Here is a 19159-nt window from a genome sequence, read left to right as displayed (position 1 = left end):
TTTCTCCCTTAAAGAGGAAACGTTTTTACTTTCTTAGCAGATATATTCCCTAGCTGGAGACAATTAGGTAACAGATCTTCATCCTCAGAAACTTTTAAAAAATTGATCAGTGGACGTAATTGTTTTACTTTTGGTTAAACACACCTTTGTTCTTTGTTTCTACATATAAGCAGACAAGTCTAGGGCTGCAGACTTTTGCAGCTGATCATCATGGCCGTTCTAGCTGGTTCTATTTTAAGAAATTGCATTACAGAGCACTTTTCACAAGATCCAGCCTGCATTTTGCCACAGTTCAGAACATTTCTGTAGGCAGAAGCAGACCTGCTTACGGGCAGTGATGCCAACAGATACCACTAAGTAGTAGCTGTAAGTTGAACCCCTCAGTGGGTCATGTAAACTCTTATCCTGGACAAATAAAATTTGTCAATATAAAAAATATGGTTTGTTGTAAGGATGAATTTCAACCATTGCCTTAAAGTGTTGTGAACCTCTGAAGTTCACAAAGTACATCTTAGATGAGCTACACCAAGAAATCAGTCTCTGGTGGCTCTTTCCTGAGATTTTAGTGTCTTTTTTATTATAAAGCATAAAAGTGTTTTGGAACATCCTTTACTATCAAAACCAAAGCTTTTAAAGCTCCTAACATTGCCACAGGGACATGCAACTCCCATTAAGAGAATAGAGTCTGAATACAACAAAAATAAAGAATCAGAAAGCTTGGCTAGTGTTCCTCCTGGGGTAACGTTCATATAAAGCTGAACTTTAAAACACAAATCTCATTTGCAATAAATTTCCATGACTGGCTTGGCAGAAGTAGGAAGCCAATAGTATTAGAACTGGCACCTTATCAGAGAGATGTCTGGAAAATTTTGCCCATATCTTTCCTGCTTATCTTGTGCTCAAAGTTCAGGCCAATTTCTTGGGTTTGATGCAGTCTCGTCAGTGTTACTTCCCAATGCCTGAGCAGTGCTTAATGACTTCCTAAAGGAGAAGGCTACTCATTAGCAGCAGTAACAAAGCAAAGTTGCTCACATAAATTAATGATCCATTCTCGTGGCAGTCCTTGACACTGGGAAATATTAACTTTGTTTTATTGATCAGAAAGACAGAGAAGTGAGATAAAATGACTTTCTGCAGCCATGCAGGAAATTTGTAGTAGGCCCAGGAACAAAATGCATCTCCTAAATTCCACTTCAGGGTGTTACATTTCAGCAGCTCTGTGATAAATGTGGAAGGAGGAAAAAGATTTTCCTGTTCTGTCAAAAAGAGTCTCTCCTCCATCATTTGTGTCCAAGCAAATACTGCTAACATACAGCATCAGTGCTTTCATGAGTAGCTCTTACCTTGGGGTTGTTGGGATCCATCCCCATCCAAACTGTAATTGCTGGTAAATGTTTACTGAGTCTTATTTCCCTAGTGCAGTAAGTGAGGATGGTGCAAATAATTGCACTGGTGCTGGCACCATACCACACAGGCAGAAGATGGATATGGTGCCTAAGCAGTATTAGTTGCAATTCCTACCAGCCAAAAAACATTTAAGCCTGCTGGCTTATTGCAAACTATCCATATTAGCTCTGTCCCTCTCAGTTCTTTATTCTACAGAATTCTATTTTACAACTTTTGATAAATAAATCCTACTAAATTAAGTAGGGTATTGGCTAAGCGTACATGGCTGGACAAGAAGCTTTGTAGATTCACAACGGCTGACTCAGTACCCAAACAACTATTTCATAAAATGATTTTATTAGAATTTCATGGGCTGCCTAAAAGTGTTAGAATTTCTACATGTCTTTAGCATGTATACTATGTATACATGTATAGTACCCATACTATTTCTCTTTTGAAAGAGAAACAAAGAAATGAAAATAATGCTGCTATTCCATCTTTCTAAGCTTACATTGACTGTCCATAGCAGGAACATACCTGTTGGAGGTAGCCCTGTGGGTTCTGCTGGTAAAAACTCCTGGGATGGTAAGCAGTCCCTGGAAAACGTGAGGTCATCAAGTGCTATGCCATCTTTGGCACCTTTTCCAGCTATTCCTTCAAAGACAACTTGAAAATCTTCGTCTCCAGACAGGGTCAGTGCCTTGCGCTGCCAGAAATTTCCCTGGTTTCCAGTAAGATTGAGGAGAATTTTTTCATGTTTCAATGTAGTTCTCTGGTAGATAATCAGAGATCCAATGTGAGCTCCATACATATGATAATAGAAAATTATCTGTAAGCAAAAATGAGAGCATAAATCATGCAATAGGTGACTTCAGTCAAATTCTGCTATTGTATATACTCTAATTCTTAAACTAATAGCATTCAGTGTAGTCATTAATTTTACTGATTGAAAAATAATTTCATCAAAAGGCGACAATGCAACTTACTAGTGGCAATTCTCTACGTATTCCATAAGCCAAACTTCAAAACCAGCATTAAAATATTCAACAGCAGCTCTCGCATCCCTTTGCATAACTCTTGCATTTAAATGTAAAAGAACTAATACTTTTTAAGGAAACAAAGGAATGGCATAGTGCCATTTACAATATAGGAAGCAATTAAATTTACCAAACAATTTTCTGGTTAAAAATGTGTTTATGTAGATTATAGAGTGTGCAATTAGAAAATAATCCAATCTATAATGGGAGCAAAATTGCTGCATGGACATGTGCAAAAAATCCCCCCTAATAAGAGATATTTGCATTAGAAAACAGTGGTTTATATATTTTTAGTAAAAATGGGGAAAATTTGAAATACAAAACAAGAAATACATACAGAAAAAGATCACTGTAAAAAAATCATTATCATTAACTGCACTCCCAGTTCTTTCCAATTAAGTCTTGGATTTCTCTTCCTTTTGAAGATGGAGCTTTGTTTCTTAAAGTCATGTATATAGACAAAATATTTTTATTTATTTATGTCCTTTTATAGTTACTGCTCTGTATTTGTTTCCTTTGCATATAACTTGTCCCATTGATGTAAATGTTCCTTTTCCAATGATTTGACATGGTCTAAGATCCAATACTAAATCTCTTGTAATATATGATATGGTATTTTCTTCTCAAATAACCCATCAGAAGGAGTAAAATACTTCAGGGGGCTCTCTGATCTTAATGAGGTTTTGGATCTTGAAATATTTTTTTCCATTTATACAATTTCCTATACCACAAATTTTACTTCCTTCTGTCATTTGTCTATGTGTAAATTTCAGAACTGCTTAGAACCTTCAAAAAGTAAAATATCATAAATATGACTAACTGTTTTAGGCCACATCATGAATGTCGAGTATCTGGTCTGTACAAGGTGCATAAACTTGTGTGTTTTTGTAAATAGTTTTCCATGATAAAAGCAACAGTTCCCCATAGTTACATTTCAAGCACTTAATTGCATTTAACGTGTGAGACATCATAACAGTACAGATGTCAACATATCATTCTCAGTTATTCTGCATTCCTTTGCATATATTCTATGCTTCATAGAAGCCAAAAAGTGAAAAAGTTACTTTTAGAGCACAAATCAGATCATGTAGTGAAAGAGATACTCTCAAATATGATGCTAGAAGCAGAAGGCCAAAATATCCATGTTTGTATAAGCAGATTTTTTTTAATATGTGTATTTTAGGCAATGCAAAAAATTAACATGGTTCCAATTTTTAAGATAGTTTTATAATGGCTAGATTAAATTTCGCTATTGGATATCATAATTATTCAAGTTTTCTTTTTAATCATAAAATCAAACCCCTTATGTTTAATACTTCCTGACTTTCTTATCTATAAAGAGTTTGGAGAGTTTTCAGAGAGAAGTATTTCAGTAAAATGAACTGGTTAGAAAACTCAAAAATAAGCAGAATTCTTTCTAAGTTACAGATAAACTCTTTGCTCAGGAATATTCTTCAGGAATCGTATGAGATAAATGAAACTAGAGGTTTGTGACTTGACATTTTGCACAGGGATGTCACCTGCACAGCCAGTAAACTGTTGAGGAATATTTCAGTCTAAGACCACCTTCATTTGATGGGCACTGTTCTGTGATCACACAAACAATTAATTTCCAAAGCTTTTTATAAAATGGCCTCATAAAAATTATCCTCTTGAGAGGCCTACTTATTGGATGTGTAAAGGTAAACTTGCAGTTTCAAAATAAGGCATAGCTAAATTTTCCAGGAAGCTATATTTTTAGGAAAGACTATAAAAGATGTATCAAAACCAGGAAACTTTTTAGTTCCAATTTTGCAAAGAAATGTTCAAGCTTAAGTTACCGCAATGTTTGTGGTGTAATGTTTTGGAAGATCAAGGCTTACCCTTTTCCATTCTCTAGAGAAGAGCCAGTGACAAAGCTCTCTATCACACATCCTTCCTTTTGCAGTGGCATTCTTTGAAAAGCAATTGTTACTGCACTTATAAACACTTTCTCCATAAAATCAGAAACCATTAAATAGTTGTTTGCTACTTTGGATGAGTTGCATAAGACATTATAAATCAGACACTGTTTACTGTCAGCTTCATCTGTATCTCATGGAGTACTCATTTACTTCCAGAATCATTCTTCTTCCTCAGCAAAGTACATTTTTTTCTTATGGCTTCAATGAAATAAGATCTGATCCTGACTTCTCTACAAAAGGATGGGATTTTTTTCTCCTTCAAGGATTATTCCAGTAATCATCTTTAATCATTTTAGGAGTACTCTCTTGGTGCAATCTAGAAACCAAATTCTCCATTCTTGCTGCTACCACACCTTCACATACCTTGCAGTTTTTATTCTTTCTGCTTAAGACAGGACTAGAAATCCTAGCTTTCTGTCCTGGTAGCTGAAAAAATGAACTCCTTATAAAAATATAATGACCAGATGGCTCTTGCAGTGTATGATCAGTAGCTGGTCCAGTGCCCAGTTTTGCAGTACTGCTAGTTCTGAGGTGCCAGTTGAAATCATCATTTTCATCTTGCTTCCATTCACAAAGGTCAAACTCAAAATTGCAATGCCCAATAGATGTACCTGAAATATATTTGCACACACAAAAAAAATATTTATTTTCTAGTTAATTAGGTACATACAGTACAACCTAGTACTCAAATCTATGGGAAAAAAAACCCCAAAAACTTCACTACAAAAAATAATATTCATCTACCTCATTAAAAAGAGCATTTTTAATGTTCTGGACTATAATATTAAGATAAACCTGCTTGCATATATATGAGGTGGGTCCAGTGCTATTTTTATATGAGTCAACAGAATCCTGTGAATGAATGTAACCGAATTCAATTAATTATTTTAGCTCCTTAGGGTCCTAATTGGCCCTCCACAGAGCATTCAAGACATGTGCAGAAAACCAGCTTCTTTCTGAAGGAACCTGTTAACATCAGGTGAGAACAGGAAGAAAAGCTTATATCTAGGGAATGAACACATCAATGAATGTATTGAGCACTATAAAAACACAGCCTCTAAATAGACACAGATAGACAAAACATAAATGGGGGTGTGATAATCTCGAGCTGAATCACACCCAAAGTTAGTCTACTTTCACTTGTGTTATTTCAGCTGATATGGAAACATAGATAATTATGTTGGTGTGGATTGTGTCCAAAGAAGGGTAAAGGCCTGGGACACAGGTCTGATGAGGAGCAGCTGGAGGGGCTGGGGATGTTTGGAGGAAAGGAGGGCCAGGGGTGACCTTATTGCTCCTGACCACTACTGGAAGGGAGGCTGTAGCGAGGTGGGGTCGGTGCCTTCTCCCAGGTAATGAGTGATAGGAAAAGAAGGTCCTCAAGTTGCACCAGAAGATGCTAAGACTGGATAGTAGGAAAAAGTTTTCCACTGACAGGTTTGTTAAGTGTTGGAACAAGGCTGCCTGGGGAAGTGGTTGAGGCACCATCCCTGGAGGTCTTTAGAAGACACATAAATGTGGCACCTAGGGACGTGGTTTGGTGGTGAAATTGGCAATGCTAGGTTAACTGTGGGATTTAATGATCCTGAAGGCCTTTTCCAAAATAAATGATTCTAAGATTATCTACATATCTCCTTAAGTTGTACTTAAAGCCTAGAAATGGAGAAAGCTGTCATGATTTTGGTTGATTTTTATATGCATCAACATCCATGCTCTTTATCAATTCTTGAATCTTGAATATGAAAACACCCAGCATGGTGAGTGAACTGTCCACATAAATTAAGGTTAAGTCAATTACATCATTCCAGAAGTTTAATTTCTGTATATTTTTCTCTCTGTACATATATAAATTCACTATAATGATTACCAAGACTAAAATTGCTGAAATAAGCTGGAATTTCAGCATACTTCAAGAGGCTTTTGACTGTGCCCTGAATATTCTTACTCTTATTGCTGAAAAGGAAAGTGCTTTGAAGATAAATTTGGAAACTGCCTGTGTTATTTTGCAGGACAATATGAGAAATTACAAAATGTCTCTTCCAAAATGTGACCAAAATCTGAGCCTCTTCTGAGGTCTGATAAAATTCAGCCTGAAACTTGAAAATAGTATTATTTAACTAGAAGGTACTCAGAAGCATCAGTAACCAGGCCAATGATCTAGAATCCACAGAATCTAGACATGGACCAAATCAGGACAGACATCTACCTCCAAAATTTCAGGCTGAAATCAGATAAAATATTTTTTCTTTGAATCTTAATCTGTGAATGTCATAAAGTAAAAAAAGTTAGAAACTTATTAAAAGTATGAGCTATTTAGCAAAACTAGCTTCCTTTTTACCTTTGTCTGCAAATATTGTGTCATCTGAAGTAACAATTAAAACCAACCAGACCTGGTTGGTGAAATTATACTATTATTTTTTAGGAAAATCACAGATAGTAGATTAACTAGTCTGAATGCTACTGCACATAAAATTTGTTCCAATCATATTTTTCCAACTAATTTAGTTCCTTAATATTTCAAGATCACTCTTAAAGAAATCCCTTCCATTATTTGCAAATTCCATCTTGAGTAATGAAATTAAATTTATGCATAGAACTGACCATTTTATTTTAAAGACATGTTTTCCAGAATCAAGACCTCAAGGCATGAGCACTGATATCTCTGCTACTGCTGTGTATGTTGGGTATTACCTAATCTAAGTTTAGATGTCCTTATAGGATCTCTGTAGTCAACAAAGAGAAATACTCTTATCTACAGGACAACTTATTTATCTAACTCAAACAACTGATTTTAAGTTGCATGAACTTCAGCCTGAATTCAAGTTACTCCACTGATGAAAAAGAGAATTTTGGCAGCCTGCTTAGAAGCTCAAGTTCCTGCAGATGATTATGCACTTGCATATTAAATAACTCTTGTGTTTTTAAAAGATCATAATGGTTTACTGTAATGCTTGCAATTAAATGCAGTTATTGAAAATTTTAAAAATAATCTTACAACTTTTTTTCCTTAGTTAAAAATAATAATAAAAACATGTTAGAGGAAAGCATTCATTTAATGATACTGTTTCAATTAATGTCTTCCAATGAGAAATTGGAATAAAATCTTTATTGTAGAGGTTGCAAAACTAAATTCCATCAGTTTATTTGAAGCATTTTTCCCTTAGTGCTTCAATTTATACTTGTCTGATGATATTTCATGGGAAACACAAACAATGCAGAAAATTAAAAGAAAAACAACAACAAACAAAAACCTCATTAATATTTTAAAATTTCAGAAAACAATAGTCAAAGTTTGAGAATATTTTTTAACAGAGTAATTACAATTTGAAATACTCTTTGTTTTTAGTTGCAGAATATCTGAACTGATCCCCAGATAGGTTAGTGTTGTGCTGTTCCTGGACTGGAAATCATTCAGTAGTTTAATAGTATGAAAATAATTTACCAAACATGGTTCCATTGCCATGTTCCTTAGCTTTCATGGGATGTCAGCATACCTTTGCTTCACAGAATTGTATTCACTGAGAGTTTTATAAACTGAATTAATATTCTCAATAAAAATGAAACAACTGTTAATATGGAACCAAACAATGGAGATTTGATCATGTGAGCATTTCCCACATTTGTAGAAGTAAAAAAAAGAAGGCGTTAATACCATATACTGTGATCCAGGAGGAGACATTTGATATGAAACATCATTCTTCAAATCAGATACTACATCTGCTGCTTCTTGATATGTCTTGTAAAACCAAAATTGTACAATATTCAGATTAAAATAATTTGCTGAGACCTGACAACCCTTGAAATATCTGAGGTAGGTCCTCATCTCCCAAAGGTATTATGCATGAATTATTTTTTCAGCTTTAATACATTCTTTTCATATGGAAAGCAGGATAATTTTATTCTGCTTTTAAAGACAGCTGCTTCTGAGTTATTTTAAGACATTCATTAGCAGCTCTTTGTATTTTGTATCGAGTGATTTTAAATTAAATAATAATAATTTAAAATCCTTAAAAGCCAAGGAATAGAATTAAGTTATTACCTTCTTGTTTGCTTTCTTAGCTGAGGAGCTGTCAAAAGTATTTGAGTAATAAAAAAAATCACAGCAGGCACAGTTATTTATGATAATTATATTAAAAAACTACCATACTTACTGCAAATACTAGGGCTTTCATCTGAGTTATCTTCACAGTCATTTACAAAATCACACAGATTATTCTTTGGGATGCAGTACTTGTTGGCACACATGAATTCCTCTGATGTGCAAGGTTTGTCTGAGATAAGCAGAGGGGAACAATCTTCAAAGGTAATATCATCCACTGCCACATCTCCCATGTAACTGACACCACGTTTTGCCCTGAAAATAACCTAATAAAAATTACAGAGGTATTACAGTAAGCCACTGATAAGATAGAGAAAAGCTTGTACAGACAGCATAAAAGAACAGAGACTGATGGTCTTCACAAATCCTTTAATATGAAGTGGTCAATTCTTACTGTTTTTAAGAATTAAGCATAATTCTACAAAAATTCTAGCAAATCTTGTACTACAGTTGGTACAGATCTGTCATATAGTTATTGAAGGACCACCTTCTAACATTACAAAGCACACAAAAAAAAGGAAATAAATCATGCCACTCAAAGAGATACAAGTCCTCACTCACCCTGAGCTAATAACAAGGGTTCCTCTACTTCTGCAAAGTCTGAAAAAGACTAGTATGTCATTCATCATTTATTCCCATGAATGTAAAAGGAATTTAAAATTTCATTAAAATTCCAAGACACAAGTATCATGAAATGTAACTCTTTTAAAACTGTGTTACTGACTATCCTTGGGGATTTTTCAGTTTTTTCATAAATCTACAGCTAAGCAACTATCTCTAAGAGATTTGGAAATCTGCTCCAATTTCAAAGCAAACATCATGTTCAAGATTCTTTTTCCAAAACCTAGACATTTTTACTTACTGCGCACTAAGGAGAAAGAAGCAGAATATTTTAAGCAGAATTAGAGAATCCCTCTATCAAGGATAGATGGAATTCTCAGTCTTAAAAATGGATATCAGTCTGAGATTAAAGAGGTGTGAGAAATCTCCAAAAACATGAGTCCAGGTCAGAGAATTAATCAGACAGCCAAAAAGATGATTTCTTATATGTGGGAGGAGATGTACAAGTAAAAAGGGAAATGAGAAGGTGAAGAATGCTTAATATAGAAGTACTAATAGCCAACTGTCTAGGAAGCACATCAGAGAGGAAGACACACCTGAAAATTTGAATGAATTCCTAAGAACACCTCTGCTCTGTTCCACTGGGGACCTTGGCTGCCACTTTGAGTCCACAATTTAGAAGTCTTGTTACTGCTTTTGTAGAGCACCTAAAAAAGAAAATAATTCCAGGTCATAAAAAAATATGTTTCCATTACCAACTCACTTAAGAGTCTTATAATCATATTCAAGAGTACAATATTATCTTGTCCATCTAATCTCTATTCCACCACTGAAATTCACTTCATCATAGAATATCTGGAATTGTAAGGGGCCATCAAACCTGAATCCCTACTCCTTACAGGACTACCTAAATCTGAACCAAGGGACTAGGGCTGTTGATGTGCTCCTCTGTGCCTGTGTCCTGGGGAGCCCAGTGCCCAGCCACCCTCTGGGTCCAGAACCATTTCCTAGTGCCCACCAGCCTGATGCCCATGGATATGTCAGTATAAATGACTAAAGTAAGAACAGAATGTTTTAAGATTTTCTGATCTCCTCATGAATATACCCAGCCCACAGCCTTAACTGGACTTAGGTATCTCATTAATTTATCCAGAGTGGCCAGCAGTGAATAAAAACTGTTCATTAGTGGGTTGTGATTCAGTTGTACAACATGGAGACAGGGTTAACAAGACTTACTGAAAAAATATATTTGTTCATGCATACAATGAACTGCTCTTCCAGAATGGGTTTTCTTGTCCTGATTCTTACAAAACATTTTGTTTCTTCTACAAATAATTTGTTTTTCTTATTTTATAAAGACAAAATTTCACCTGTCTAAGCAATGAAAGACTTCTAAAAACCCACAACCTTGTAAACAGCAAACTGGGGAATGATGACACACTTCAACATGAGCAGAGAGTCCTAAATATTCTTTGGTCCAATCTCTTGTGCATCCAAATTCAACTGAGCTGACAATAACAAGACGGGTGTTTGATGATGTGTGTCAAGCTGTGTCTCCAGCCAGTACTAGCAGAGCTAAACATCCATTCACCAGTTTCCTGAACTACTTCTGCTTTCAAGGATTTACTGCTACTCTGTGTAATCTCCTTAAGGCAGCACAGGCATTTTTCATTATAATGAAAATAACCCCTTTTTATGGCTTGAAATTTATGCAGTCTCATGAGTGTATATGATATTGCATAACAGGTAAGTTCTGCCAAGCAAACAGCAAATCCTCACACTAAAGAGCTTTCATTTTAGGAGGAAAAAAGTAATAGATAATATATTAAATTGGGTAGAAAAACAAGTGACATCTGACTTTGACGCAGACAGGAATATCTGCCATAGAAGACATGAATTTTAAGTGAAAATAAATAAATTAGTGAGAAAGTTATTACAGATATTATTTGAAAGAATAAAGAGTGCTGAATATGAAAATATCTTTTTTTACTCTCAAATACAAAAAATATATTTATTTGAAGGTAGATATGTGTGTGATTATAGACCCACACACATGTTTTTACAGACTGTCAGTTATCTACTCTGTTATGTATCCAATTCCTTCATCATAAATTCATATTTTCTATCATGTAATGATAAATGTTAAATCTTTAGGGTAAAACATGGCCATCCATTTGTGTGTTATTAAAACACAAGGCTTCCCTGTACCTTAGTGCACTTTGAACCTCCATGAATTTTAATTACATTGCAAAAAGACACATCTAATAATTCTTTGGTAGAATTACCCATGCCAAGTCAAAGTACAGAAACTAAATAAAAAAGATTCCAACAAATAATCAAACCGAGGTTGTTCAAGAAAATGACAGCAAATCAATGTTTAAGAAAGTAATAGAAACACAGGAAGGTACCCATTCATGCAAATGGCAAGAAAATCTTCAACAATCCTACATGATATTTGATGGCATGGATGCAGACTTACAAGTAAAAGCTGAAAAAATGGTAGTCTTGGGGGAAGATATGCACAAAAAATCGTTTAAGCACAGAAAATATTTCCATTCTTGCAATACTTAGAGTCTTCTTAATATAAATAATAAGAAATCACCTAAATAATTTTATATTCTGAGTTATTATTAAACCCATTATTAATTGATTAATCGAGCAATTGAAACCAGGCAATTATTTATGGTGTGGAAAGGTTTTATGATTTTCCTTTGGTACATTTTAAAATGAAAGAAGTTGTGGGTGAGGAAGAATCAGTTAGAGGGAAATTGTAATCAGTATTAAAATTGAAAAAATAAAAAATCCGTATTATCCACATTTGCCTTTTGTGCTGGAAATACTGGGCATGGCTTCATAGAATTTGCTGTTGATTTCTACAAAACACCCTTTAAATGTAATTCCAACTAACATGGGTTCTTACACTGTAAAGATTCCTGGACCATGGAGTATGCATAGAAGTCCCAAAGCACACTAATTGGTCCCAAGCCTTAAAATTGTGGATGAACCATCTTTATCCTCTGATTTCCCACTGATACTGATTAATTAATGTTTGACCACCTGACAAGCAGCCTAGCAAGATCTTTACCTAGTTCAGGGAAATTTAACAATATTTTTTAAAATTGTTTAGGAAAAAATCCATGCAAACATAGAACATGAATCCACTAAACATCTAGCGAGTCACATGCACCACGTGTAGTTCACCACATCCCAGATTACATTGCTAATGTTTGCACATATATTATTTTTTTTTGTAAAAACAGCTGAATTCTGTCACCTTTCATCATAATTTGTAATTCTGAGTAACTGGGCTAGTGAGAATTTATTTGTATATTTAAATCCTCATGCACTGACCACATCCAATATCATACTGGGTTCATAAGTGACCGGGTAACTTATAGGAGTATTTTTTTCAATCCATTCCTGATGCTGTAGGTATTCCATAACATTCCTGGGAAATCCCATTATAAGCACACAGTTGTGTGGTAAAAACAATTGTTTAGAACAATGTTGCTGTTTTATTAATTTCTCTCTGCAGTGACTTGTTTGATCTACAAGCTGCTAAGGAGTTTAATTTCCTTTACAGAAGTTCTTTTATTTTAACTGGAATGAAGAAAAGGGTATGGGAAAGAAAACTTGTTGCTTATATGCCGCAGAAATAGTTCAGTACTGCTTACATGACTATAATTAATCTCTGAAAGTGATATGTTCAGCTTTTCAAGGAATATATTCTTTCTACAAAATTTTATGTCTAATTTTGATAAAATTACTTCTTTTTTTCATCCTCTCACATTAGCCAAAGACCTTGATGTCCAAATATCTATTGCTGCTTTTCAGTGTCAAATGGTACCGTGTGATACAAAACTTTTCCTTGTATGGAAGTTCCAACACTGGCATGTCTATAAAAGTCACAATTTCTGCTTGTTATAGAAATATATGATTTCTCCAGTCTATTTGAGCTAATGCTTCCTTCATATCATAACATGCTGAAAGGAGTAGAGTGCTAGGAATTGTTAATTTTCATTTATTAGCAGCCTGGGTTTTAATGAAACTAAAAGAGAAGGCATAAGTTTCCCCACAGTAACTTCATGCAGAAAAACAGAACAAAACTAAATAAAGAGCATCTCCATACCTCCAGAGAACCTATTGTTGAACCATTCATGTGGTTCCAGAATATGATTTTGCATCTGGGCCCTGTAAGGGAGATGACTGGGGTAGCAATATCAGCTGTGTGACCAAACTCTCCATTTGAGCTGTCTGCAAAGAGATACCAGCCTTCTTCAGTGCACCTGCTCAGAGAAAAAGGGTTATCATTTATTAAAGCAAAACATTTCATCATAATTAATAGAAGACTGCAATATTTCCTTAGATAGCATCTGCTGTCTGGGTATCTGGATGCATCATAGTGTGTAGCCAGAATCAAAAAAATTCCCTTGCAAATGCAGCTAGTATTTTTATATCAGAGATTGGCAAAAAAAACAAAAAAAAAAAACAAACAAAAAAAGAAGCTGTAGTCAACCCACAGGATGTGGGCTAGAGGGACTCTGGTTTTCCCTACTACCCTCTTTACTCAGGGAATTTAGAGGGTTTGATCCTGGCTTAATGTTAGGAAAACCCAATATATTGGATGAAATTTTGTCTCCTATGCTGCTGGGAAAGATGAGGTGTGTTTGAGGTAAGCATCAGACTCTGAGTGTACTCTGAGACCAGAAGTGAAGGTTTAGCGTTTTGGGTATTTAAAATTTAGCCCCTAAAAGCCTTATTTTCCATAATAAAATGCAGCTGTTGACCAAAGATAAATTTCTCTCCAACAGAAGTGCTTCATGCTCAGTACTCCTCAAAAGAATCTTTCCCAGCAAGTGCTTACAAACCTGACAATGGAACCTATGTTTTTAAATAGGTGCTGGTATTAGGTTTTCCTCTCCTTTTGGTTTTCCTGATTGGCTGAGTTCTGAACAACCACTCTGTAAAGTTGTACCACTACAGCTGTGAGAAGACAATGACCTGAGAAGAAATTGCCAAGAGAAACACAATATGCTCAAAGACATCATGACATCAGGCTCTTCACAGACTAAAAATCCTGCCTAGTGGGAAGAGTAAGGAATTCACTGGTACAGGGTCAGAAACAGGCCTTCAAAAATCCTCACAAATCAGAGACTTTTTTTAGCTAAGCTACTGCTTCTATCTTCCCATGTATCACACCAACCAACCAACCAACCAACCAACCAGTCAAAAAAGCAACATTTTAACGGCACAGATCTTCATTTTGCATAGATCAGATATATTACATGTGAAATCACTGGAAACTGCTCATAAATATAGCAGAGACCAAAGTTCATCTGGGTGGATTCCTAGGGGAAAGAGTTGGGATCTGTGGAAATCAGGATTTTCTCCACAATCTTTTCCTTTTTATGAGAAGGCAGATAAGAGAATTGCTGCTGATACTTTTCTTTTATTACTGAATCCTGGCCACTCAGACATTTTTATAATTACTGCATGCATTTGCTTCATCCTATATTGTAAGTATTAAAACCTTCTCCTCATAAAATTCTCCTAATAAACTGCCTGTACTATAACTAATACTTGAAAACTTTGAAAACTCACATCTACAGATCTTTCAAGAAGTATGCATTTGGAAAACTCATTTATTTCCCTCCTTTCTGCCGAAGAGAGCTGTTATTTCAAGGTAGAAATTTTAAGTTTCTTTTTTGCCTTGTAGGTAAAAGAGGATCCAGTTCTCTTAATTGCAAAAATATTGAAAAATTCAGAATTTACTCTGCTTCTAGGAACTCATGCCTTCAGTGGTCCACTGTATTTACAACAACATTTAAAAGGATGGTAAGAAGCAGAACAATAAAAAGCTCTGAAGAGCAACAGCAATTACAGACCTTATACTTTCCACAATATTCACTATTACATCCATGCCTCTCAGTGAGATTAGTTTTAAACAGTGGCAGGGTACATGATGAAACTCAGTCATCCATCTCTTTTTGGCATGTTCTCTCAGGCAGAGGCAGGCCAAAGATCACACCTAGGCCTAGATCCTACTGTCCCATAGCACAGCCTAAGACAGGTGTCATTGTACCTTTTCTGACCTTGTTTCAGTGTTTGCTATAATATCACATCTAAAACTAGTAAACCAGATGAAAGTCCCCTGTATGAAACACTTCACAGTTTTAGCCATTAAACACAGTGCTGGTATGTGACTGCAAGAACATTAAGGTTATGAGGGCAAGTAATGGGAAATGGAGGGCTAAGTATGTGTAGAGCATCCTTGCTGCCTTTCACTAAGTGTAAAAATGGGAATTTTTACACTTAGGACTACAAAATTAATGTACTTGTGACCTATCCATGTTTAAAAAGAAAGTTTTCTTCTAGTGAAAATCAATCTGCATCATGTTTGCTCACAGAACAAAGTAATTTCTCTGTCTTGAATTCTTCAGCTGCCTGGTATAGAAGCCTGCATGGAATTTCCAGGGAGGTGCATGAACTGCAGGGGGAAGAGTTTGAAAAAAATAATAAATATGTGCATGAAATCACCTGTTCAGTTTGTCAAGCTCTGACTTTGAAAGTAAAGGGTTTCTTAGCTGGCTCACTTTTATTTTAAATTAGTAAAAACTATGAAGTGATAAGGTATTCCAAAGCTTTCCACCAACATAAATTATCAGTTTCTCTTACTCTGTCAGATGAGGTTCTTGTCTTACCCCTAACCTTTGTTTTTTAAGTGATCTTCAGAGAAGGTAACTTTCTTCATTGTGGGAGTTAATCAACTGGCCCATCTTTATATTAATTTCTTTTCTATTCCGCAAAAGGTCTCCCTTGTTTTTTTTGTTTGTTTGTTTTCTGGGGTGTTTTTTGTTATTATTTTTGTGTGTGTGCATGTTTTGTTTGTTTGTTTGCTTGTTTTATAATGGGATCTCAAGAATTTGATGGTAACAAGTGTAAAACAAGGTATTTTTCAACATGTATAATTGTGATGAAATCTGGCTTTCAGCATATGTAATGTTGAAATTCACCAGAATACAGACAGGCTCCCCTGCCAGTATCTGCAAGAGCTCAGACCAATTTAGAAAACTAACCCATGGAAAACCTCTTAGTTGGCAGCTACACTGTCATTAAAATCTCCATATTTACCCTTTGAAAATAATTAATTTTACCTCTGTACTACAAGCATTCCCTATCCAAAGATACTCCTGTGCCAGTCCAAAAAATCCTAATTAATTTCAGAGGGAAAATCACAACATTTTAATGGATATAAAATTTTCAACATAAGCAACTGACCTATACTTGCATACTTGTCTTAGATAATAGCTTAATATTTCAAATATCTTTTAAACTGTAGCTGGCAAAGAATGGACATCCATAGCAGAATCTTCATGCTATTTCTCCCTTCCAGGCATTCAGAAGAACAGAGTGAACTGAACACATTAATTAGGGGAAGATTAGGTGGGTTGAGAAAAGTTGGAGACCTATCAAAAAAATTAGGCCCATCTTAAGTCTGGCAGTGTTATCAAGTTACTCATGCTATGAATTACACATTTCACACTACTAATTGTCTATTGTTGCAATATCTGAAAGGGGATCAAAATTCATTCAGATAAAGAAGTTCAAGCTCTTATTTAATAAATTTTTGGACATCTCTGTTTTTGACGTGATAATTTATCTGTGTATCTTCTACAGATTGTTTGAGAATTCCTGATTAAGCACTTAAATGGACTTATAAAATACCTGTTACTCATTATTTTTCATTAGGACTGAAAACTGAACCTGATTATAAAACAAACTCCCTTTCACTAAAAAGTTCTGATTTCCTTTCAAATCACAGCAATAATGAGAAAAACAAACATAAAGAAAACATAAACTGAAGAGGGAAAATTTAGTTTCCTTAGGCTTATAAGTATCCCAATGATCAGCAAACCATACTAAATTTCAAAATTCGAGAAGCAGCAGCCTCCCCACGCATTTCCATTTTTCCTGGTTATATGTGTCCATAAACACTGTACAGTACCTATACAGCAAGCCAGAGCCCCACACCTATTATGCATTAAAAGTATTATTCTTCAGCTCTCCAACACCATCTGTCTGGGATCAGCCAGGCCAGTGACCTGCTATTAGCACAGATGGGTTTCTGTACAGAGAAGAAAACAAAATAGTGGTCAGGAAAACCCAGTAAGGCAGTAGATGACCTTCAAAAGAAGCACTCTCTTGGCCAAAGGGGAAGGACTGTGGGATATTGGACACATCAGGAAAATATGAGCCATCAAAGCTCAAGCTGATGGTTTGAATCAGCCAAGACAGTGGCTTCAGTTTGCATTTTCCACATCCTCCATATTTTTCAGCACGTTATCAGTGTAGTGGGGCTGTAGGAGATCACTCTCTTCTCTTGCTTCTTTCCCCCAAAGCATGGATAACCACCAGCCAGAAGTTTTGCTAAAATTAATGCATTTGCAGGTTTTTTGTTTTAAATTAGCTGATTTCCTTGCTAAAAACCTTTCATCAGAAGATTTCTGTGAAAAAAAAAATTAGCTAATGAGTTGTTAAATTTTAACTTTTAACTCCTAAAAATATATATTTATAAGAAAATATTTATGTTTTTGTCATTTTTTTCTTGTACTGTCATCAGAAGATAGCACTGATGTTTTAATGCTTTATATATTTGACACAAGGTGGTTACAAACTGTGGTACTTTGACCTTTCCATCATGCTGACTCCATTTTCTATTGATTCCTATTAATTCTTGTTTCTTAGTGTCAAAACCAGATGATATGACAGTTCTGGTAACATTTAAGAAGGCATAAAAAGAAAACTTGTTATATTTTCTAGCGACAAAAGTTGCAATACAAATATATAGCATTCAAAATTTGTTATTACAACGTTGTAAAGGAAACAAAGACATGAGGACAGGTTAATCTTTATTTATTCATATAGAGTCCTTTATTCATATAGAGTCCAATATAACCTCAATATTAAGTGTAAAATGGGGAAGCCATGTACATATTCTGCCTTTTACTTGAAATTTGCCTGTAAACTGCTGCAAGGTGGGCAGAAAAACTTAGAAATAATACAAAATATTACAGAAAGTGTTATAGAAAAAAAAATACACACACACACACACACACATATATATACATACAAAACAAGCCTTCTGTTGAAATAAAAATAAATAAATAAATAAACACTAGCATTTCCCTCAACATTGTATGTGCCTGGAGAAATCACAAAAAATGCTTCAAGTATTCAGAAGTGACAGACAACTTAATATCCAAGCACTCATTCAAGAAGAAATTTATCACCTCCTTTATGGGCTGGGGAACAGCTTCTCACTGCCCATTTGGCTGGTTAGTTCAGCCAGAAGGCCACAGGTGATATAGGAAGGAGAGGATACCCAAGATGGGCAGTGCCAAGGTTTTAATTAATGTGTATAGTGACTGTAAATCTGAAAGAAATATGGTGGGGCACATCTTTAGGAAGCATGAGAAGATTTATGATGAGAAAGAAAGAAAGAAAGTGGAAAAAAAAAAGCCTTGTTTCTTTTGTAACTGCACTTGTTAGATATTCAGTACCTGCACCAGAAATTCTTTGACTACTTATCCTTCTGGAGATAATACAGGATGGGCTATTAAAGATCATAACTTGTGAACAAAACCTTCCGAGACCTCTTCTTGCAGTTTGACATGTAACATATTCATAGGTTTCAAAAAATTTCTTCCCTGAATAAAAATTATTGGAGCTGAGAGGATGTCGTATCAGAAAAAAAAATCTGTAGTCAAAATTAAAATGCTATAAAATGTATCATTTCCAATATTTTTAAAGGAAGATACAAACTCCAATAATTTAATTAATTCCACACATCAGAGAAAGATTTTCTCTGCTGAACACTTCCATCCACTTAAATTCTAATAGGCCCTAAGTAGTCAGTAACTGAAATCTGTATCTAATGACTAGAAGAAAAAAAAAAAAAGAAAGAAAAACTTTCTTTGAATAACATTTAATCATTTCTGTATAGGTTAAAAAAAATTAAAGGATAATTGAGTGGAAACATTTGTTAGGAATGCAGAATTTCACTTACAGCCATTTGTGTCATATTAATTTCAAACTGGTTATTCCAAAAAAGAGTAAGTTCTCTTATTATGTTT

The 19159-nt window shown here is 34.9% G+C and overlaps 1 protein-coding gene across 2 annotated transcripts in view; it reads right to left on the bottom strand.

Annotated features, from left to right (window-relative positions):
- The window catches only part of MALRD1 (MAM and LDL receptor class A domain containing 1), a 246864-nt gene that overhangs the window by 139190 nt on the left and 88515 nt on the right, over window positions 1-19159 (bottom strand). For both annotated transcript variants that reach the window (XM_086859185.1, XM_023920197.2), the window contains exons 22-26: window positions 13156-13312; window positions 9623-9733; window positions 8518-8731; window positions 4730-4977; window positions 1924-2215 (exon numbers count right to left, since the gene is read on the bottom strand). In XM_086859185.1, coding sequence (XP_086715311.1) covers window positions 1924-2215; window positions 4730-4977; window positions 8518-8731; window positions 9623-9733; window positions 13156-13312 — 1022 coding nt within the window. The remainder of the gene's footprint in view (window positions 1-1923; window positions 2216-4729; window positions 4978-8517; window positions 8732-9622; window positions 9734-13155; window positions 13313-19159) is intronic.

The sequence above is a fragment of the Cyanistes caeruleus genome, chromosome 1, assembly GCF_971803275.1.
Source record: "Cyanistes caeruleus chromosome 1, bCyaCae1.hap1.1, whole genome shotgun sequence".
NCBI classification, from domain to species: domain Eukaryota; kingdom Metazoa; phylum Chordata; class Aves; order Passeriformes; family Paridae; genus Cyanistes; species Cyanistes caeruleus.
This window is presented reverse-complemented; position numbering and strand designations above follow the sequence as displayed.